At 37.0% G+C, this 24,568-nt stretch overlaps 1 protein-coding gene across 5 annotated transcripts in view; it reads left to right on the top strand.

Annotated features, from left to right (window-relative positions):
• The first annotated feature begins 3,584 nt into the window (after positions 1–3,584).
• Positions 3,585–24,568, top strand: part of dock4b (dedicator of cytokinesis 4b) — a 76,082-nt gene continuing 55,098 nt past the window's right edge. For 2 of the 5 annotated variants that reach the window (XR_006250644.1, XR_006250645.1), the window contains exon 1: positions 3,585–3,816. Coding sequence is in view for 3 of the 5 variants with exons in the window: in XM_043236830.1 (XP_043092765.1) it covers positions 3,780–3,816 (37 nt within the window). In the remaining 2 variants the exon portion in view is untranslated. The remainder of the gene's footprint in view (positions 3,817–24,568) is intronic. The other 3 variants (XM_043236832.1, XM_043236833.1, XM_043236830.1) reach the window with 2 other exon arrangements.

The raw sequence follows: 24,568 nt of genomic DNA, 5'->3' as shown, positions 1-24,568 counted from the left end.
CAGGTGGGTCTTACACTCATTAGTGGAGTTCATAATAGCCAATAAGTGGAACAGCAGCTGTTAGTCATTCTTTTCTCTATACACATGCAGGTTTGCAAATGTAAAACTATACTCTTTCAGTTTCGGTTTCTGATCTATCTATCTATGTGTGTGTGTGTATATATATATATATATATATATATATATATATATATATATATATATATTATACGGCCCTCCGTATGTACATCCACAGCATACTGCCCATCCAAGTGTTGTGAGACATATTTTTATTTCAAAATAAAAGCTTTTTTTGATGCTCGGAGGAAAAGTCTTTGTTCGGCGTGCCGAGAGAAGGAGAGATAAGACCGCAGCTCAGATGCGCTGAGGGTCACTGGCGTGTTCACCACATGTTTGCACGGACGCACGAAAGGAGGAAGAACAAAGATAGCTGCTCCTCTCATCCTGCCTTGCCCGTATGTGTCTGGAGATACGGGGATCAGATTCTTACAGCTTGCAGATGTTTCAGCTTAGAAGAACTGCTCATACCAGTTACCATTCAATTAGAAATTCTGTCTTTAACGCTGACATGTTGATGGTAAAGTCCTTGTTGGCTTTATTTAAAAATATTTGTTTCTTTTTTATTTATGTTTATTTACCCGCCAAAAATAATGGCATTACCGGTGACTTTATTTAAAACATGTATGCATATATTTATATATTCAAATGTCATAAATGAATAAGTCATCTTCTAACTTTATTTTTAATTATTTATTTGTTTGTTTGTTTTTGTAGTTTAATATATAGTTTTTGTATTTTGTTGTTTTATATAATTTTTTTTTACGAGAACACTGAAATAATTGCAATTAAGTCATTAATAATTATTTCAAATTATTATTAAATGTTTACATTTTTTATTAGTACTTAGTTTAGTGTATTTGTTTGTTTAGTACACCAAAATTATTTATTTTTTTATCTAATTGTTTTAGTCTTTATCCATTCGTTCATTCATTCATTTGTCAATTAATTATTTCATAAAACTGGTAATTTAGTCATTACTGGTGATTATTTTTGTTTTATTTCTTCACGTATATATGTCTTTGTTTCTTTAATAAACTAAGGGAATGTCACTGAGGATGCTGTCTCCCACCAAAAAAAAACAAAAAACATTAGTAACCAAACTTTCAGTCATCATTACATTGTAATGCAGAAATATTCAGTGATTATTGACGTTTTCTTCTTGAGCGAGGTAATCATTCAGTCAAGCACGGATGCACGGATCGGACTCGAGTGCAGGACACTTGAAGTATTGCAGAGAGGGAGAGAGAGTAAGTCTGGGTCTGAGCATGTGTTTAGTATGCATGGCTGGTTGAACCCTGTTTCTTGGATTTGGTCTCTCGCACGGTGGTCTCTCCTGTGACAAAGACGCACAATCTCTGCTTTCAGACCGATGGAAATGCGCTTTACCGCTGTCCGCGAATCCAGTGCATGCAGGCCAGGTATCCCGGTCCAACTTTGACTGTGTATGTGAGCATTCACAAATAAGGCTAAACAACTGTTACGTCTCAGTTGTTCCGTGGGGCACATTTATTGCTTATCCAACACAGATCATGTCCTTGAATTTGATTGGCTGAGCCGATTGTCTGCGCATTAGTGATGGATTTCAAGTCTTTTTGTAGGTTACACTGCTATGACACTAGGTGGAGACAAGTGAGTGAGCCATTGAATCACGCAATCAACTCATTTGTTTGCAAAATCTCATTTATTGAGGGGTAAACAAGTATATATGCATTATCAAGTCAGTTATTGAATCATTCGCTCAACTGATTTTTTCAAATGTATTTTTTTTTTCAGAAAAGAAACAAGTACAATTTGTTATAAATTAGTTATTGGATCAACTGATTCATTCAAAAACACAGATTCATCCAGGAATGAAACAAGCGAGCTTTCTGTTTTACGAATGAAATTGAATAAAACTATTTCAAATGAATAAGTAAATAACCCATTTGAATATCAGTATTATAGTGAGCATAAAAACATAATGTAATAGAAACTAAATTATTTGTAAAATAATATTTTGAACATATTTATCCGGGATCCATGGCCTGCACTATTACCTTTAAGTTGAATATGAATATATATATTTGGAGCTTTATTTGTTTTGCCATATAGACTTGACACAAATCCTTTTCCTCACTCTCATCCTATTACCTTCTCTCCGTCCTCTTTTGTGTCTCACATCAATGGTTCAACCAGAGCTTCTCGTGTTTTCCTTTTGCCTATTCTATTACTGTATATATGGAATTATGTTAATACACTCGGGTATTAACCAGTGTGTTTGTGTTTTCTCTCTTCACAGTGAGCTGCTTCTAACCAGAAGAGGCATTTCCACCTTGACAGTGACGACGAACACAAAACGCTGTCATTGACTGACCACCGATGACCTTTTATTCTTCTGTCTTTCCCTAACAGCTGTTAGGTGATGATAGACTGTATGCTGAGCTGTTACTGAAGTCAGACACGATCTTTTTCCATGCAAGACCGAATCTCACTCTCAGAATTATTGTTCCTGAAAAGACTCATTTCGAGATGCATGCATAGTACAGGAAATAGAGGGAGGCTGCAAAATTGGATTAGTGCAGATTATTAGATTGAAAATTCAGATAAAATCTACCCCAGACTCATGTACAGTAGAACCTTTTGAGCCTTGCCTTTTTTTCTCTCTTTTTACTCAAACACGCTGTTTGAGTAAAGGGCTGCGATTGAATATATTGATATATATGTGATTGTTTATACGTATGGATGCAGTAAATATTGTCTGGCATTCATGAATCTGCATTGTTTATACTGACAAAAATGATTATTTATTATTTCTTTCTGATTAGCCTGTTAAGGGGTTTACAGATCATGCCATATTTTTGCAGATGCTTGATGTTTTTGAACATGTGTAAGGGTTAGTAGGAACATCTGGTCATTATCTTTCCATTTATTTTGGTAGAGATTACACATATCAACCCTAAATAAAAAAATACATATTTAAATCACATTAAAATGAATCACAAAAAATCGATACAGTTGAAATAAATATAAAATAATTCACAAAAACAGAAAATAAAAAAGACAAAAATATGAAACCTTTAATTCTTGAACATTGTTGAGGGCCAAATTACTCAAAAATTAAATAACAGCCTATGTATTTTTTAAATACATAAATCGTTAAATACATAATAGAATATGTATTTATTTATTCACACTCATGAACTAACTATGTATTACTTATTTATTTTATTTATGTACGTGCTAACAAACCTGAGTAAATGTGGAGAAAATAAATAAATAAATAAATGACTAAATGACACACTCATTCTACATAATTTTTTTTACATTTTCTCATGATTTATTATTTATTTATTTAGAGTCATTTGGCCCTCCATATAAAATGTCACGGTTACAATAAAATAAAGGAACAAATAAGTTAAATTTCTACACGATAACAACAGCATTTTGTCAAGTACACGTTTTGTTAAACCTCTCATGTCTAAATGAATCAATATCGTTGTTCTGTTTCGCGCACGCCACGGAACTGCATTTCCCATCATGCAACTCAGCCGCACCGTGGCCGCGCGCCGGCTTACCGAACGCGCGCCGCCGCGTCTCGTCTCGTGCAGCGCAGTTCGCTCGAGCGCTCTGAACAATGACTGCGCGAGAGGATGATGTGAATCTGGACAAATGAGTGGTTTAACATCAGTCCTGCACGCCGCGCTGTTTTGTACGCTTTTCTCACAACAAACGCTCTGAATATGTGGATTCCCACGGAACACGAGAAATACGGAGTCGGTAAGTTTGCCGTTTATTTCTTGACGCGACTCTGTTACTATTGAATCAGCGTCGTAACGTTAACGCGCGCCGCTATAGCTTTCCCACAGTGTTTGTTTGTTTTGTTTCCAGCGCCAGAGCTGTTCGGTTTGTTCATGCTTGCGCGTTTATAAAAGAAACAAGTGTTTCTAGACTTTGTTTAAGTGACCGAGTGGACGTTGCCTTACACACGGTGCGTTACGGACCGAAAATGTATCCGTTCGATCGTATTCACGTCCTCCGTAGTGCGTTTCCCCTACCGGCTCGGTGCTGTTTTATCGACAGTCGGTGTTAGGAAGTCTTACAGTCGTGGGCTGTGCTGTCATTCATCCTCGAGCGTATGTGAAACGAAATCTGTGTAATGCATCTTATGCCAACATGATGCGACTTTCGCGAACTCTGCAGAGATTACCGTTTTATCTCGCGTATTCGAGCTGAACTCGAAAGTAACGCACGCTGCTGGACAGGATTGGTGACATTTAGTGAGATTAGGTCGAGTGAGGTTTTGCACCACTGTCAGCTCGAGATTCATTTCATCTGCTCGGTGATATAGTTACCAGTTTTTGTGCTCTTGGAACAGAGATGGCGATTGAAAAAGGAATTACTGTATAAAAAATAACATTTGCTTAAGCTTTGCAGCTGTTTCATTGGTCGCTTGCTGTGTGAACGGATGCACGTTTATTTTCATTGTTTTTATTTAGTTCTTTTTAGGGTTGAGCTCAGATTGTGAACTTCAAATTGAAGGTTTATGATATTAATATTTGTCTGATGTGTCGAGAAGGTTGCACAGTTTTCGAAACTCCCAAAATGAAAACGGAGACGCACCTGCTTGTTTGATTTTCTTGATCGTCTTGGTTTGATTTCTTCTCCGATCCGTGGCTCTAGGTGCAGTCACAAGGCCGTGAACTCGGCTCTTCCTGCCAGCCGGACGAGGGGATTCATAAAGCGCGATAAATGTATTCAGAGACCAACGAGACCCGAACCTGTGGGCAAAAGAGTGCTTGTTAGAGTGAAACCAAATGTTTTCTCTTCGGGGATGTGGTCTTGAGTTATGGTGATTTCTCTGAGGATTTCGTCGTCTTGTTTCTTTAAAGCGAGCCTCGCACCCCAAACGGGGATTTTGGGGGTTTTATATCCAGTGGCTTCGTAATTTATTATTTTTTTCGCGTTTGATCTTTTTCCAGAAACAAAATCCGCGTTTTAGCGTTTAATTGGAGGCTGGCGAGTGGCGCTCGGATGTAAAGCAGCGAAGAATGACTCTCAGCCACTGATGAAATATGAATGAACCCCCACAGTCGCCGCAATAAGACGCCAATTAGCCCTCAATTGGATTAATTACAGCTAATTAAATCAAGGCAACGTCTGAAATCCGATTCATGCGAGAGTCTCAATGGCCCTCCTTCAAGGTTTTGTTTTTCACCTGCTAACAGGAACTAAAGAAGAGATGATCTTTTTTGCCCTGATGTTGTTTTTGACAGCCGTGGCATTTGAGGAAACAGACGCAGACGCTGAATGGGTGGAAATACCCACATTTTTTTTTTTTGCGTTTCTTCCTTCGCTCATTTCGTAAGACTAAATGTGATTAACTGCGAGCCCGAAATAGGTCGGGGGTGGAACATGACTAACTTTTGAAACTATTTAAGCTCCACTGGATATTTTCTATGAATCAGTCTGCCTTTTCTACCAATTTTTAGAAATGCTTAAAAAAAAAAACCCTCCTCCTCCTCGTTCGAGTAAAAAAAAAACCCACCCCGTTGCTGAAGCTGATAGTGTTTTCTGTCCGGCTTGATGATGTACGCCTACATTTGTTTCTTTTAAACTTGGATGTACGTTTGAATCGTATCCTTTCATTGCAAGAACGTGCCTCACCCCAAAACTGAAATGTAAAAGAAAAGTAACATTTTGCAGCTTTTTTTTTTTTTTATTTGATCTTTAATTGACGTTGGCCAGGAGCTGTACACATTTTGTGACGTTTGTGTAAATGTTATGCAACAAGCGCCTGTTTTAAATGCATTAATTTATTGTGCGTTGTATTTGCTGCAATTAAATTGCGTTATATTTGTTAATAATGATAAATATTTACATTCGCACTCTTATAAATCCTCATAACTGTAATGCAAAAAAATGCAATATTATTTAAATAAAAACGTAAATAAATTATCTTATATTTCAAGTATCTATACATTATGAATTATTTGTATTAGCATGCTTTTCCCCCCAATTTAGTTTGAAAGCGTAGCTCAATTTACTTCATGCATTGTTTAGAATCACTTGATTTTGCTTGTAATTAAAATGCATTATATATATTTATAAATCACAATAAATATCTACATTTCCCCTCCAGGTTCTTATTATAGTTATGCAGAAAAATGACTGTAAAGTGAAAACAAACAAACCATGCTTTATTATTGAAATATATATATATATATATATATATATATATATATATATATATATATATATATATATATATATATATATATAAAGTATCTGTACATTATGCATTTCAGAATTTAACTTATGCTGGAAAAGCATTACAGAATTGAGCATTTGGGGTGTAAAAATGCTCCCAAAATTAAGTGTTTATTGACTTGCACTCAATAAAAAGCGCAGTCCATGGTGAATGGTTTGGAACAGAGCCACCAGCAGGGTACTGTCTAAAGTGCCCTTGAATTCTCAGTGAGCCCAGAAGAGCTTTGACTGGCATGGCCTGGTGTGTGTTGGGCCCGGGGCTAGCTGCCCTTGTTTCCTATAGTGTTTCAGTCCCCCGCGGGACAGGGGGGGTTAATGCTGTGTGGAAGTGGCCACCCTATGCGCTGCCCCGTGGGATTAGCAGGTTGCTGTGGAAGTGCAGCGGGCCATTCCTTCATTACCGAAAATATTCTGTAATGACCGGAGCCGAGGGAACCGAGGGGGCCGGGCTTGCCGACACCTCAGCTCACGTAGTCGCGTCTTCGCTCACAGGCCACGCCTCCAAAAGAGCTGACACGGTGAATTAGAAAGACCCGTGGGGAGGCCAGGAGATAATATCCCGCTTCTGTCGTGACTCAGGACCTAGATAATGGAGTAACACACATGCTGCATAATAACACATGGATAACACGCATATTAACAGCGACAGGAAAGCCATCACTCCCATTCGTGTGCTTTTTTGCTTTTTCATAATAGTGGAGCATAATACCATAGGCTGTATTTTTTTGTTGTTTTTTTTTTATAAGTAAATGTTTGAGGCAAGACCCCTTTTTCAGTTTGGCTAATAAAAATGAGGATGTTAAAGAGCTACATCTTTATAACGGCATGCTTTTTCCATTGATTTATCTTGAAATGTATTGTTTTGCCAGTATTTGATGTTTATCAGTCTGTATTGGATGAGAAATTTAGCTTTTTGGCTAATTTAAGAGTTAGATCATAACCATAACTATTATAATAGTTTACAGCATTTAACTATTTAATTGGTGCTTTTCTTTATAAGAACGCATTTGCTTGCTGTGTGCGTGTTATGTTTCGTAATTATTTTATTATACTAGCATTTATATTTATGTTTTAAATTGGCAACGAAAACATTTTTTGGGGCCAATCATACTTTTATTTTTTTCTTTCAAACTGTGCATCCTTAACTGTTCCTAAAACGTATCTATTTTTATTTCAGCCAAATGAAATGTTGCCTGCATGAAGCAGAAGCTGTTGAGATGTCATTAAAAAGCACCTTACACTCCTCTTACGGCTGCAGTTATGGACACTTACATGAAATAATCAGGATCTCTCTTGCAAAGACGAGATCCTTTCCGAAAACCACAATCCCCCACCCTTTGAAACCAAAGCCCGGTTCTTTGCATAAATCCCGTTATTGATCTTAAACAAGGCACACTCCCCCCGACCTCATAATCCTTCTGACCTTTGACCTCTTGTTCAGAGTGCAAGCAAACAGGGAGATTATTAATACGCAATCGGCGGCTGGAACGCGGATGTAATTAAGTGTGCTGCTGAATGCCTCATTAATGCAGGGAAAAGGCTTCTGTGTGTGTAGGGATCATGCGTGAGGGAGAGATGGACCTGAAGAGAAGGACGTTCGTTATCTGTGCTCTTGGCAGGAAGGAGGACTGCTGGTGTCTGGCTCAGACGGCGCTACAGATACGGCTTTCACAGACATCTGTTAAAGGACTAGTTCACCCAAAAACTCATATACTGACTTCATTTGCTCACCCTTGCATCTTGCTTATATATATATATATATATATATATATATATATATATATATATATATATATATATATATATATATATATATATATATATATATATGTTGATGCAACTGATCGCAAACTCATGGTTCTGGTCATAGTACAGATTTTGAGTCATGGATCAGATAAGCATTTTATTTATTACTAAAAAGCTTACTATAAGATTTCTGTACCCCTGCAAAAAACTACTAGCCTAACTGCTAAGGTCAGTAATACAAACGTACAGTTGCAAGATGAACAGCCCTAAAATGAAATTATAGGCTACATAAAGACAGTAACAGTAGTATTCAGGTGCAGAAATTGAAAAATTAAAGAAGCACTCCACCTTTGTGCGTATACACACACACACACACACACACACACATTTGAATCTTGTTTTGATTTGAGTTCACAAAATCTGAATGATTTGTCAAATCATTGAATAAATGTTGTTTCGGCCAGTTCTTCAACTAGCTGTCAAATGTCTTGAGGAGACTTTCAAAAGTCATTTAAATCACTTACGATTAATCATCATTAACCGCGTTCAAAATACGTTTTTGTTTACATAATATGTGTGTGTGTGTGTGTGTTGCGTGTATTTATTATATGTAAAAGCACACACATGAAGTACTGTATATATTTTGAAAGTATTTACATATACATATTTATATGTATATGTTTATGTAATATTGCACATCTTACCCCATTTGTCAGCATTAGATTTAAGTGGCCCCGTAGTATAAATCATGTTATTTATATTAAATATAGATATATGAATTATATTTTAAATCTATAATATATTTAAATATATGCACACATGTGTTTATAATTATATACAGTGTATATATAAACATTCATATATTTGTACATTTTAAGGTTTTTTTAAACCATATTTCTGCCAATTGCTCCACCATTTGTCTTCGTTTGGACAAACCTCCCCAAATTCACATTATGCTTACATCCAGAAGTTGACATGCCGGGCCGCTTGAGCTGTTTTCCTTCTGTTGTTGAAGGCTTCTGTTGTCTGCACTGCGTCTGAGTGTGTGTTTGAGGACGATAAATCCAGTTGTATACCCTGAGCTCCTTTTAAACCCACAGTGGCGGCATCCTAACAAGCCAAACATATGTTTAGACACGGGATGCCAAGCTTTCGCCAGCTCTTCCGCGTTCTTCATACCCACCGGGTTGTTCCTCATTAAGCCGCTTTCTTCACGGCTAACGCCTGGAGTTTCCTGTGTCCCACTGCTTGTTCTTCCTCCTTAAAGATGCTACTGTGATCTCTGCTCACCTTGACCCCGACGTTAAACCTGTTACGAGAGGCCGTGTGCTGTAAACATGGCTTAAAATGGTGCTGGGGTGTCATTATGCTGTAGCCCAAATGATACGCGTTAAGTTTTTTTCGTGTGTGTGTGTGTGTATGTGGACAGTGTGTAACCACGTCTGCACTTGCAGATTGTGACTGTAATGTGATAGTTCACCCAAAAGTGAGCTTTGCATTTGTTTGGCGTTCTCTGAGGAGCAAAAGTAGAGAGGAATCTTCATGACGATTTGCTAATTTCTGACAAGTAGTGGTCGACTGATATATTGCCAGTGCCAATATTTGGCATTTTATTTTTAGCTGATAAGTTTGTTCTGATTATCTGATGCATAGGACTTTTATTTTGACGGTTTATTTTGCCTTTATCGCTCCTTTCGCCCTTTTTAAAGATGACCAATGGTCACTATAAACTAAAAGCTGTGTTTTACTGAAGGAATATCAACCCGAAAACACAACAAGATCAGTAAACGATGATAAAATTCCCATTTTTGGTGAACTATCGCTTTAACAGACAGTCAGTTTTTCCTTCTAGTCCGGTTGGAACAGATTGGACAAGGTTTTTTTTATATCTTTCGTTCCAGACACTTGCACACATGTACGCGTCTCGACAGATTTTCTCCGCTCTGTCCATGGGGAAAACGAACTGAAAGTGGACCTGAGAGGCCATTAGCTGTTATCTAAGCTGTCAGGGGTGCGATACAGCGCTCGTATCCTCGCCTGACTGCTGCTGTCAAGGCAACCAAATTCGCTGCTTTAACATATCTCGCTAAGACTAGCTGCAACACTTTCTCATGCACTTGATGATGTGCTATATCGAAATCACTTTACTCCTTTAGTAAGGCCAGGACTGGGACGTTACGGTGATTCCTATTTTCACCTATACTTGGGCCATGAGCAGGGATAATTAACAGCCTGCTGATTGTCCTGTAAACCTGTATTGACCTCATTAATTCGAGATTTAGTCACCTGTGCGATTCTTTTGTTTTATGGCCATTAGAGAGTAGGAGACACGCGAAAGCCTTCGTGGATAAATGCACTGTTTAGCGGTTTTGAAGAAAGTAAGCATCTTAAAGTTCATGCCTCTCGTGTTCATGTGTTGTTTTAAAGCTGTTATATGAAACTGGTCGTTTTGACAGGATATTGATGAGACGAACCGCAATTTGTGACCCTGGATCTCAAAAGCAGTCCTAAGTCTCTGGGGTATATTTGTAACAAAAGCCAAAAATTGTGGGTCAAAATTATTGCCAAAAATCATTAGAATACTAAGTAAAGACCATGTTCCAAGAAGACATTTTGTAAATTTAATTCCATCAAAACTCAATATTTGATTGGTAATGTGCATGGGTGAGAACTTTAAAGGTGATTTTCGCAGTATTTCGATTTTTTTTTCTTTATTAAATCTACGCATTCATTTATTTTTGATGTATTTTCTTTATTTAGTGTAGTTATTCATTACAGTACAGTTTGTTTTAATATAGCATTAAAATGATATAGATATGGAAATATTGGGATGTTTCTTATTCCAAAATTAAAATACATGCATCTCATATATTTTAATTAATAATAATAATAATAATAATAAATGCTATTTAATAGTAATAATAGATTGAGTTATTATATAATTTGCAATAGAAACAGAGTATATGATTTTGTACACAATGTTTTTAGAGAAAAATGCCCCATGAGCAAATTGTAAACTGTAATGAGTTATTGCTGTATTGTGCAAACATTTCTTTTTGTATGATTGATTGATTGATTGATTGATTGATCGTACTTAATCACTGACAGCAAAGCGTGACATATTTCTAAGCTCTCATTTCCTCACGGCATTCATTGCTTTCTAAATTATTTGCTCTTTTGAAGCCCTTTGCTTATATGCAAAGAGATTCGTTTGGATTTGAAGTAATCCAGTAAAATCACTTTCATTCTCTTCTCATCATTTGAAGTTAGTTCGTCCGGAGAGGCGAGTTCTCCTTTTTCCTTCTCATCATTGATTGAATGGGGTCTGCTTAGCATTCAGGCGGCGGCATCCGACACAGTTTACGAGCATTCAGGGATTTCCTCCTTTGCTACAAGCCCTTTGTTTTTTTATGTTCAGACACTTTCTTTTGCCCTTTAAACGTGTTAATTTCACAGACGAGGTCTTTCTTGTTATATCTGAAGAGAAGCGTTAGCAAAAAACTGTTTGCATGACACAGATTTGTCAAATTCCGATGCTGGAATAATCTGCGTCGGGCTCGTTTTTTTTGGCCAGTACGGGAAGCAGCCCGGATCAGCTGGAGACGCAGATATTTGGGGCAGATTCTCGCCCCCCGGTAGTCCTCCACCTGGCGTCCTTATTTGACTTCCCTCAGGGTGCAAATTAAGTCTTAAATGAAGTGCCACTCAGCGACGGCGACTGTAATGTATCTCCTTTGTGTGGCCAAGTGGCTGACTTTGGTTCTTCTGGCCTGCTGAGAGTCAAGCGATACAGCGAGTAAATGCAGACTGCTTTTTTTTATTATTTTGTTTAATAATACTTAATGTTAGTAGAATGAAAGTGGTCTATCAAAATAAAGAGTTAGCATATTGGTAGCTGAACAACTGCTGGTAGCCTTTGGCTTGCACAGCATGAGGGGAAAATTACTATGAAAGTCAATGGGTACCAGCAACCGTTCTTTAAAATAGAATCTTTTGTGTTGAATTATAAACCTATACAAGTGTTTTTTTAACAACGTAAGTGTGCGAAAACGATGGGCGAACTATTCTTTTCGGTAATAAACTAAATCGTTGTGTAATATTACATTTCGAAATACACTTTTATCCATCTTTAAACTATACAGTACAAGATCTAGCTTCAAAAAACCTGATTAGTTTATTAATTGGGCATTTTAGCAGAAGTCTAAAATAAGAAAGAGGCTCTTTCGCATCATTTTCTTCGTGTAGTCTGGGTCTGAGTTTTGCGGTTGCTAGCGCTGAGGTGGGTTAGCATAATAAGCAAAGATGCTATAAATACACGTAAATGGGGCACGCTGCATGTCACATACGTTTGACGGTCTCTAATAGCGGTTGGTGATAAACAACGCTGCATTTTGTGTTCTTTGAAACAATGCTTAGGACTGTTCAAAGTAGACCGCCACAAGTGGAAAGCAGTGCCTCTGTCTTGATTCAATCTTGTAGTTGTGTTTCTTTCCATATTCATAGTTTTGTAGTAATGTGTTTGTCAGTAAGATAAGTCGATGTGTGGGAGGCCAATGTGTTAAGGCTGGTGGTTTTAAAAATGAAAAGTGTGTGTGTGTGTGTGTGTGTGTGTGTGTGTGTGTATATATATATATATATATATATATATATATATATATATATATATATATATATTTAGTATGTATGTATGTGTTTATATATTCTGTAAAAACTAAATATAATAGTGTAGTGGTTTTTTTAAATAGGTAAATGTGACCCTGGATTTTTTTTTTAAATCACTTATGGCTTGTTATGATAGGACAATATTTGGCAGAGATACAGCTATTTAAAAATCACCTTTAAATTTCTTAGCAATGCATATTACTAATCAAATAATACGTTTTGATGTATTTACTGCCTGAAATTTACAACATATCTCCATGGATTGAGGATTTTTGGCATAAAAAAAAGTAAAATAATTAATACAAAATTATTTTGACCCATGCAATGTATTTTTGGCTATTGCTATAAACATACCCTAGCAATAAAATGTTACTTACATTTTTCAATAAATACATTTTTGTATATCACAACTTTTCGAGCTTTTTTGCTTCAGGCCCATTTGGATCCAGGCTGTATCGCAATCATCTTCAAAAACAAAACCTTGAATTGAAACCTAACTTCAAAGTTCACAGGTTCATAATCGTCTTTGAACCTCACCATTATGCTTCATGACCGCCCCGTTCCCTCAAAGGGAAACGTGAACCTGATGCCCGTACCAGGCATCTACCTGCGAGAGTCCGACTGGATTTCAGAGCAGAGACTAACCACAGCCTCCCATCTGGACGTCAGTGTTTGGTTTCAGTCCCGCTCCTCATTGGACGAGAGGTTCGTTTGGCATCCGAGTCCATTGCCCTAAAGGAATTCTGGGACAGTTGGGCGGTCGGTCCAGCTGAGCTAACGAACACCTCGAACCAACCACAGCTGTTAGTTATGCAAGTGTGTTTACTCCATTGTTTTGGATGTTTTGGGTGCACTGACAGTACAGTAGCAAGCAAAAGCTTTAATTCCCATGATGCCCCGGGTCATAAAAGGTCTTCCATCTTTTCTATAAACAGGAGCCAGCAGGCCACACCCCATTTCCCACCTCTTCCATCTTTTCTATAAAGCTGCCAGCACCCTCACACCTCGCCTGTCGAGCTCCACGCTGTTTTCTATCAGCTTTATTTAATTACAGACGTGTTTATAGGGTGTAAATGGCTGCTGTTGACCCACTTCGGGCTAGAAACTGGGACACGTTTGTTTTGTGTTTTTTTCAGCCTTCATTTGCTCCACTCAATCAATTCGGTTGATACACAGGCTAGGATGAATAAATTAGCCAAGCTAACTACATTCAAAGGCACTGTATACGAAAAACAGTTTAGTCGGTCTAATTTTCTAGTAGCTATGCTAGCACAGTTTCATGTTAGCAATGTGCTAAAATGTGTTAGAAACGGGGTTTGAGATTTAAAGCCACCAACCCACCAAACATTCGAATCACTAGCCAGCTTGGCAGGTTGCATTTCTTGAGTTATGTTCGCTCATTAATTGATTTTATATTGAATTTATGCAAGCACAGGTGTGGCGCAAATACCACCTAGGGTGTACCCATAGACAACATCTATGATGACGTCTGGTTAGACCAACTTGGTGTGTGTGATCATTTAGACTGCGTTCTTTCACTACGTGATTCAGTCTATTAGTATGCATTAAGAACGATCACATAATTCAATATAAGGGGGCAGGAAACGTCTCTGTTTCGTTCCTGAATGAATCAACCGTAAATGATTCGGTTTTATCGCAATGACTCACTTATTGACGTGCTGCCCCCTACTGTCTTTATATAAGAATTTAAGCATACATTTATTGGAAAAGATAAATTTTTATCACTGTTGTGAACTGACTCCCACACAGAATATGAATTATAAAGTCTGCATTATAAAAACCACCGGGGCTAGTAGTCACGCTTCTTAGTACGCTGTTGTCTGTTCGAAAATATGCAGGAAAGGTGTTTGGAATGAGGAATTTTTTTGTTCACTTGTAGGAGAATTAGCGAGTGTTATCGTTTTTTTTTTGGCATATTTAGGCCGCACGTCGCTCTTCAACCTTGCGCGGTAATCCTACATGATCCGTAAACGGCATGCGGCGCCTGGCAAAACACCCAGGCATTCGAACCTCTCAGCTTGAGTGGAATTTGAGACCACGTGCATCATACAGAGGTCAGCTTTTAACACGTGCAGATTTCCGTGGCTTGTTTTCATCTGCTTGCACAGTAGACTCTTTTTCCGGACATTTTCATTGAAAACAAACGCTGTGGGTCTCATGTTTGCATAATCCCGAATCGGACAGATTTGTATTTAGTGAACAAGCAGGCATCGTCTGCATCGGCTGTGATGTTATTCCTGCATCCCGGAGAGCTCAGGAACATTAGGACGGATGGGAGTCTGAATGGGGCAGTTATTGATTCTCTTAAGCTAAAGCAGATGTTCCGGCCGCTCCTGGCGTGCCAGTGGCTTAGGACTCGAAGTGGGATGAAAAATTCTCCACAAAAGGGAAAAAATGAGCAAGAGTGAAGTCCATTAGACATGCTTTTTGCGCCACTTCACTTTACAGCTCAACTTGGAAAAGAGTATGATGTTTTGGCCATAAATCCACCTCGGAAAGCCATGCTGGATGACTGTGGTGTTCCTCTTGGAATTTGTTGGAAACTCAAACCCAGTCTTACATATTTAGCCCAGATATATGAAAAAAGATGCAGAGCGAGTTAGAAGCCTGTCAGGCTTGACAATTATGCTTTTCTGCCGTTTTCACGCTCTTTTGTGCCTTGTTGAAAATATGCATAGCTGCTAATAATAATAGAAATACTAGTAATAAAAAATTATATAATTGTGCAAAGTTATAATTAATTTAATATAAATTATAAAGTTTTATTCTTTATTATTTCTTATTTATGCTTATAAATGTTATTAACCTTATTATTAGTAGTATTTGTATTTTTGATTTATTAATTGATTTACAATTTAATAATAATAATAATAATAATAATAATAATAATAATAGTTAATAAGTTATTAAAATTTATATTTTTATTATTGTTGTGTATATTATTATTAACAACAATTTTTATATATACTTTTATTAATAATAATAAATAATAATAGCAATAATAATTTGTCTTTTTAAGCTATAATTATATAATTTTACAAATATATAAATAATACTAATAATATGAATGATAGTCTTATCAACTCTTTTCTGTTGTATTTCTGAAGAAGCCTATCTGCGTTCAAGTGATGATAAAACATGAACATAAAGATAGAATGGATTTATTTTTTTAGTTTGAAAGCAGTTTTGCTACACATTTAAAGAGTAACTGTTATTTATCGTGCTGTTTATCCGCCTGCATGTCATGTTGTATTTTTGTCCCTCGTCGAGAATGACTGTTACTCTGATCCATGTTGATCCTCAGAAGCGTTCTCCATACACTTGCTCTTCTTCTCGACAGAATGAGCGTGTAATGCCAGAACAAACTAACGCTGATGGGGCATTCAGCAGCGGCGGATCACATGGTGAGAACAGGACTAGCTGATGCGTGACTGATGATGGTTCACGTCTCTCTCTCTCTGTTGATCATGGATGGGTAAACAGCAGCACGCGGCTGTCTGAGCATCACTCTGGAGCAGCCTGGAGTCAAAATATACAGATAACACAATTTACAGCTGCCAGCGAACCACAAAACACTCGCTCTGACTTCCTGTGTCACTGACCGGTTATCTTTGTCACAATAGAAACATCACAAGTCGACATCCCTCGGCTCTGGCTTTAGTGATGTTGGTACTAGGAGTTGCTAAAAGAGAAAAAATCATTTTCCGATTGGTGTCGCTGCACTTTGGGATTTGAACCCCAGGCATTAAACCGTAGCATGTTTTCAAGATGATTGAGATTACACAGATGTCATTAAGCGTTATTGATGCTGTTTTTGAGCATTAGTTACATTTGAAAACTGATATGCAAAACTGAAATTGTTTATAAAAATTGTTAATAATAATGTGTAAATACATTTTTTTGTTACATTTATTTTACAACAACTACAACACCAATAATTATATTATATATTGTATTATATATTGTATTTATTTAATTTTTTTTGTATGTATGAATCGTCACAGACATATTTTCATATTTGTGACCCTGGACCGCAAAACCAGTCGTATCGTCTGAATACAGCTGAATAATTAAGCTTTGGCTATATTTGCCCGAGACAGAAAATCTGGATTCTGAGGGTGCAAAAAATCTAAATATTAAAAAAATTGCTTTAAAATTGCATTTAAAAGTTGTCTAATTGATGCTTTTAGCAATACATGCGTATTACTAATCAAGAACTAATATCCTTAATACTTAATTAAGATTACTTAATATCCTTATGTTTTTCGCTTGTTATTATTGACGTTCTACATATAGACCCTTGCGGCTTATGAAAAATATGTATTTTGCGGCTTAAAAAGTTATATTTGATATATAATTTAATTACATTTTAATTAATTATTATTATTATTTTGGTAACACTTTAGAATTGGTAACTCTTTAATAAATTTGCTGCTTATTAATAGTTAGTAAGATTAGTGTTTAGGTTTAAGTAGCGTAAGGCATTAATATGTGCTTAATTAGCTCTAATAAATGGCTATTTTAGTAATACGCATGCTAATACACACCCTCTATTACCACGTTGTTACCATCTATTTTCTACGTATAAAGCCGCATGCATTACTTCAATATTTAGTTAGTTTTTCATGTGGACGTTGCCCTGACCCGTGACTGGGGCAGCTGTCCGGACAGTAATTGGCAGTGTTGCAGTCCAAACACATGCTGCCCGTCAGCTCCACAACGCGGTCTGTTGCTGGACATATGGGTGTCTGAACGCGTCACATGACTGATGGGTTCACCTGTTACAGCCGTGGTCCTCACCAGCCACGCTTACTGATAACCAGCGCGTTTGATTTGGCCTGACCTTGTTGGCTTGTTTCGAAGAACAAGCTCACATTCAGTCTTATCGCGCTGATGATGCACGCTCCAGTGGGTCTCGAGGCCTCTCTGCTGAAAAGACCACCATCTGGACAACAGAGAGAGAGACAGATACATGCTGTTCAGAGCTGTCTCACTCTCCTTGCTCTCTTGCCTTCGGTGTCTCGCTGCTCTGTGAAGCGAGCCATGTTTGTTTGTGTGCTCAGGTGTGTGTGTGTGTGCTTGTGAAGCACATCCGCTCACACAGAACTCCTCTTTCTGTCCTCCGTTGAGCTATTTTGACATACAGCCGATTGGATATGCGGGACGTCAATCGTTTGCACGAGCTGTTTGATTGGCCGAATCGGTTCTGGGTTACGGATGCAACAATTGCTATATAATTTTGGTCGATTTATTATGTTTTGTACGTCATTCAACCTTAATTTGCGCTATTTGTGTATTTTGGCGATCAGTTTTAGATCCCAGCCTCGTAGTATATTAAAAGCCAGACATGAATATATGCAAGATGCATCGCTTTCGGCCATCACGTAGTAAACAAGCCTTTAACAGCTGTCTGATGCAGGAAGCCAGTACACGCAAAGACAAGTCAGAAAAGTCACATGACTCAATATGAAGGTGAGGGGTATTGCTGAAACCTGGAAGAGGATTCTGTTTTTCTAATTTTCTATGGACTGAAACTGTTTTCATGAGTCACAAATGCTTTCAGTATGAAAAATTTGATTTGATTGAATTTCAGATTTCATATTTGGTTTGATTTAATTGGATTTGATTTGGTTTAACTAGATTATTTATTGTTTTATTTTACCTTACCATGTTTATTTTTGCCATTATTTTTATTCTTTTAGTTTGTATTTTTTTTCCCATCCATCCATCCATCCATCCATCCAAATATTTTGTTGACTATATATCATTGTTATCAGACCAATTAAACCACAGATTATTACCACATTTAATGCATGTGAATGACAGAATTGCATTAAGTAATATATAATGAGGCTGAAAATGATCATCATCTTGCTGTTTTTTATCCATTTGCATTTTTTGTGTTTCGCAGACACTTTAATCGCGGACACTTTAAATGACCTGTCAGCAGTTTTAATTTTGGCCAACCGCGTAGTTCCTCCACTTCGCAGCGAAGCACTGTTCATGAAAGAGCAACTGTAGGAAAAGAGATGAATGCACACACAGAAGAAAACATTGACTCAAAGGCCTAATGCGTTCATGTAACATAGTGAGGTTAAAAAGTTGCGATTTGATTATAATGGCTCTAATGTTTCGTCATTTTGTTCCATACGTTTTTATCACTAGAAAGTATGTCATTTCTTCTGATGGACATTCATTTGTTCTTCAGCCCTGTGGGTGGAGAGTGTGTCATATACGTAGATGTTTGTATTAATAGCAGTGAGCAGATGTGACGAAGAAGATGGTGATGATAATGACTGCGTATGACAATGATGAGATATGGATTCCTTCCTCTGTTGTGTGTGTGTGTGTGTGTGTGTGTGTGTGTGTGTGTGTGAACAGCTCAAGGCAGTGTGGGGGATTTAATGACATCTCTGTTTGTGTGTGTGTGTGTGTGTGCGAGACCGATGCGCTCTGTGTTCTCTCACATCTCTGTTTGGGTGCGGCCGGCGCTCATGGATGAGTGTGTGTTAAACAAGGTCACCGCAGCGGTGGAAATGGTCATGGTAAAACACTGACTTCGCCAGAAAGACTGGTTTGACCATTACCACATGAAAGCCCAAAGCAGCTCAGGAAACGCAGCTTGATTGGTTTAAACCTTTACTTTCGGACATTCGCTTGGTAATCAAGCCTCAAAAGCTGTTTTCTGCTGCACAAAGCTAGCAAACTTTACAAAGGCCATGTGATCGTCAGAACTGATCGCATGAGAGGGAGTTTGTGGCGTCTAGAGTGTCGTGGTCCTGAGGAGAGGGTCTCTCCTAGATGTAGCATCTCACCTGGTCACAGTCTGGTCCTATATGCTAAGGACTCAAGTTGTGCTGTGATTTGTTTCATGTTGTTAACATGTAATGTTACGTTAACATTTGTTTTGTTATATTAACGTTGTATTTTAACTATTTTATTTTGATGTTAATATTGAAAAATAATTTTTTTTTGCCATCAGCAGAATCTATCAAAATCTATTCTATTTCATTCCAATTTAGTTTGTAGTATATTGATGAATTTATTTACCTAATAAATATTTATACAGTTATAAATATTACAATTTTTTTTAAAATCTACAAAAATATCAATAATCAATTATTTGATAGTATTAACATTTTATTGTTTTTACACTCATGTTTTATTATATTTCTTTAATATTCCTTTTGAATTTTACTGTCACAAATTTTTTTTATAAAAATACTGATAAAAATAATCATAATTAATGATTCATTATAAATAATTAACAAATTACACAATGACAAAGTTATTATTATTATATATTCTTTTTCTATTTTATCAACAATTTATTCTGCTGTAGATGAAGTACTATTTAATAAACATGATGGAGAACAACTAAAAATAACAGTAACACAGTAAACATTTTATTTATTTGTTTAGTTGTTTATATTCAGCATGAAGAGTTGCATATGGCCAGATATATCTTATGAGAAAGAGGCCAAGTGTCAGGAGGATATTGAAGGAAATAGAAGAATAGAGAAATGAAACCGTTTTGTCTTCCCGAATGAAGGAACCAAGTGATGAAACACGGCATGAGTGGTTCTTAATTTGAGCTCTTTGTCAGAGCAACTAACTAAAACTCACATAACACTGTCAGAGGTGTCTAGATAGGCTATAGTGAAATCAGATATGAATCAAGAAATTCCAATGTGAAATCAGGAGGAATTATCCAGCAGTGCTTTTCCAGCTCTAAGCGTTTAAAGTCTTTAATCTAACATTACGGCAACGGATCGCATTGCAATCCCTCCACACACACACACACACACACACACACACACACACACACACACACAGGGGCAAAAGAAGCAGAGAGCAGATTATGGCACAGAATGAGGTGAAGTGGGCAGCTTAAGAAGTCTGACCTATATTTTGATTTAATCAGTCATGTATGATTTACTCTGGCCTGTGGAGACGCCGCTCGCTCCCGCGCCTTCATTTATATCATACAAACACTCAAAAATACACTTTTTACAGTCATTGCAAGGTGGGCATCTTCGACACCATTTATTTATTTTTTTTAGAATTTTTTTTTTTTGTTTATAGTTTTTATCAATTCATTTTTACTTATTAAATTTCAAATATTTTTTACTATTTTTTCTATCTTTTTAATTATTTTCTCTTTCTATTTTACTGTTATTTTTTACCTTTTTATTCTTTAATTCTTTTATTCTTTCTTTTTTCATTATTGAAATTTTTATTGTATTTTTTGTTTGGCATTTTATCCTCTTAGTGATTCGATGCTCAAATTGTTGTCTGATGCTCTCGATGGTCAACACGTACAATACAGTGCTCATCTCATCTCTGACTCCATCAAGAAAGAGGAGAGTCTCAGATTATTTTCTTTGTGATAGACCAAATGATTTTTCTCTGACCTTTAAGATATCTGAAACACAGATAACAGGCAATTCTCAGCCAGCGGCTGCTTGCCAGTAGCTCATTTATTTCTGATAAACTGCCAGAGCAAATCTGCCCTTTCAGGGCAGTAAATGACACAGGGACAATGCGAATGGAGTGTGTGGGGTCTTTGGAGTGAAGGCGCATCCCAAATAAACCGAACGTCTGCTGGAGGGCTGAGAAGTGTGGATGTCTGTCTCAGGAGGGAGGCGACTCGAGATTAATGCCAAAAGAGATCTGCATCTGTATTCTGTGAAGCACTACCTGAGTGTTTACTGTTTTTATTTTTATTTATTTTTTTAACAATTATTTTAGTGTTTATTTTATTTTATTTTGGTTATTTATTTTAATGTAGTCTTTTTTTTTTTTTTTTGAATGCAGTAGAATTCATGTATTTTTTATTTGCTTTTCTATTTTTATTGCATTGAATTTTTACTATTTCTTCATCTTTTCTTTTTCTATTTAATCTGTTTTATTTTGCTGTCATTTATTTTACTTTTGTTATTTTTAAATACAGTTTTATATTTTTATTCTATTAATCCCAATTTACCTATTTTTAAATAAAATATTTTAAGCATTAGTATTTTCTTGATTTATTCGATTTCAGTTTTACTCTTATTTCATTTTCATCATTTTTTTATTACGTTCATTTTTACTTTACTTTTATTTACATCTTTGTTCAAAATTCTTTTTTCATTTCATTTACTTTTTATTTTCACTTATTTTAATTCCCTTAAAGCCCAAAATGACCTAAATGAACTTAAACCTGACGCCTAAGAAAAGGTTTTACTCCAGTAAAGTCCCCTCATATCCGTCCGCTCTACCCCATCTGCCAACCTTCTCGTATCTGTGTCTCGGATATCAACGTTTTAATTTCCGCCCGTTGTAGTTCACAATTAGCCTCACGTCTTGACATCGTATCCGAGCGAGGGGGTTAAATGCGCCCGGGTGTCATTGTCCGGGCCGAGGAATGTCTAAACGAGCTCATTAATTAACATCCCTGCTCTCCGTCAACGCGCGAACCCTTCACTCGCTTTCACGTTACCATCTTCCTCTTCAGCAGCTGCGGTAATGAATGATTTCCACAGTGACCGCTCCTTTGGCACAAGCCTATCGAGAGCCGTGCCAGAGGACCCCGAGCTCCTGTTATGAAGCTCAGATGAATCGCTGCTCTGTCGGACTGGACTCTTACATCACAGCGTGTGCGTTACTGCTGCGGTGGGATTCTCTGCGTTGCTCAGAAAGGAAAGGATTGTGACTTTGCGTGTGGAATAGCTATTTGCACCCGTATCATCAGTAAGTTGCTGTGGTTTACAGGCCTGTTGGGTGGCGTTCAGATTTCTGGATGGTAATTGCACATCGCCTGTCTCTGAAGTCTCGGTGTGTATCGAATTTAATTGCCTGCTAGCATCACAGGCGATTACATGCCCTAAATCCTGTTTTGTACAGATAAAAACGGTTTTTACTTGTACTAAATGCTTTAGCACACCCTCGCCTAATTGTTTCGCAACTTCTTGATCCGCCCAACAAACAAAATATTCCCAGTTTCTGCATTATTTATCGGGCCTGCGCTGCAGGATGCTCGACGCGCAGACCTAAATATTGTGTTAATAATTCAGTCTCGTTTTGGCAACACGGTCGTGGACAACACAGAAGCCGGCGTACATTTGCATATTAATGCGGCGATGAATAATTAATGAATCTAGAGGTTGATTAGCTGTCAGGTTCGTGGCCGGATCACAAATCAGCACGGGACGAGCTGGATTTAAGTGAGGTTAAAAGCACATTAGGGGATCCTTTTGAAGCAATTTTGAGGTAACCGCATGTTAATGTGCCTGTGTGTGTGTGTGTGTGTGTGTGTACAGAATCATAAATACAGGTGATATGATGTTTTTGTTGTTTGAAGGTGTTTGTCATATTACATGCTTAAAGTGTGTATATATATATATATATATATATATATATATATATATATATATATATATATATATATATATATATATATATATATATATATGTATGTATTTGTTCAGAAGCCAAGCCATCTAATTCATCCCCGCTCCATGCAGCAAATCGTCAGTGCTCCGTTTCTGTTTCCTGGACGGCTCAGGCACAAACCTGGAAGCACTGAGGCGGATACACATGTCGCTTGGCCAGAACCTGAGCGGCGAGGGTAAAGCCATCATCCTGAGCTCTGTGCCGAGCTGTAAGGAGCTTAGACTACCCAACTGTAGCATCACACCCTCTCAAACCCAAACCAGATCTGCAGTTAATCCACACAAACACAGTCTTGTGTCGAGTTGAGTTCTCTATTTCTATGACTGAGCCAAAGGGATGAGGCTCACTGTCTCAGGTCTGTGTCAGCCCAGAAGGATTATGGGAAGTGAGAGCGGGGCGCCCTGCTGAGGTTTGGACTGTGTGTTGTTTCTCTGCCACTTTGCCACAATGCACATGCCTTCAGAGTTGCTTTGACCTTGCAGTTTTTAGGCATTTTTAGGCATCCGGTCCATCAGGTTGATCGGTCCATCCAAATATATAGCATTATTAAAAAATATATATTATCATATCACAAGTATATATATATATATATGTGTGTGTATATGTGTGTATATATATATATATATGTATATATATATATATATATATATATATATATATATATATATATATATATATATATATATATATATATATATATATATATATATATATATATATATATATATATATATATATATATATATATATATATATATATATATATATATATATATATATATATATATATAGTATATATATATATATATATGTGTATATATGTGTATATATATATATGTGTGTGTGTGTGTGTGTGTATGACTACTGCCAAATTAATAATCCCGATTTAATTTATGTGTGTGTATATTTATTATATAAAGACACGTACAGTGTATATCTTGAAAATATTCAATTTATATATTTATATAAAATATTGAAATTGCATTTTTCGACTTTTTCTATAATAAAAAATACATAATTTTATTTTAACCTCAAGATCGTTTTGCTTTCATTCTGTTGTAGTCGATCTAAAGTCGCTGTAAATGCAGGATGTAGCTGACGGTGTAGACGTCGAGGCAGCTCGCTACGCTTTTAACAATTTTTACAGTATCCAGGAGCTCTGGTTAACCGTGGATGAACAATTATGTATCAAACCGACTGCAGAGAGAAGGAGCGTCAAGGTCCGTTTCATCTTCAGCGCGGTATAACTTCGTTTCACGTGACTTAATAGTGTGCAAACATAGCCAGAGATGATTCGTTCTGTTAGTTACAGATGGTTTGGAGATGATTACAGATGATTCTCCAGACTCTGCGGGCCGGAGTCCCAAACACAGATTAGGGCTAGTGCTAAAAAGGATTT

The sequence above is a fragment of the Puntigrus tetrazona genome, chromosome 4 (assembly GCF_018831695.1).
Source record: "Puntigrus tetrazona isolate hp1 chromosome 4, ASM1883169v1, whole genome shotgun sequence".
NCBI lineage: Eukaryota > Metazoa > Chordata > Actinopteri > Cypriniformes > Cyprinidae > Puntigrus > Puntigrus tetrazona.
The sequence above is the reverse complement of the archived record's forward strand: the minus strand, read 5'-3'. Positions and strand labels throughout refer to the sequence as shown.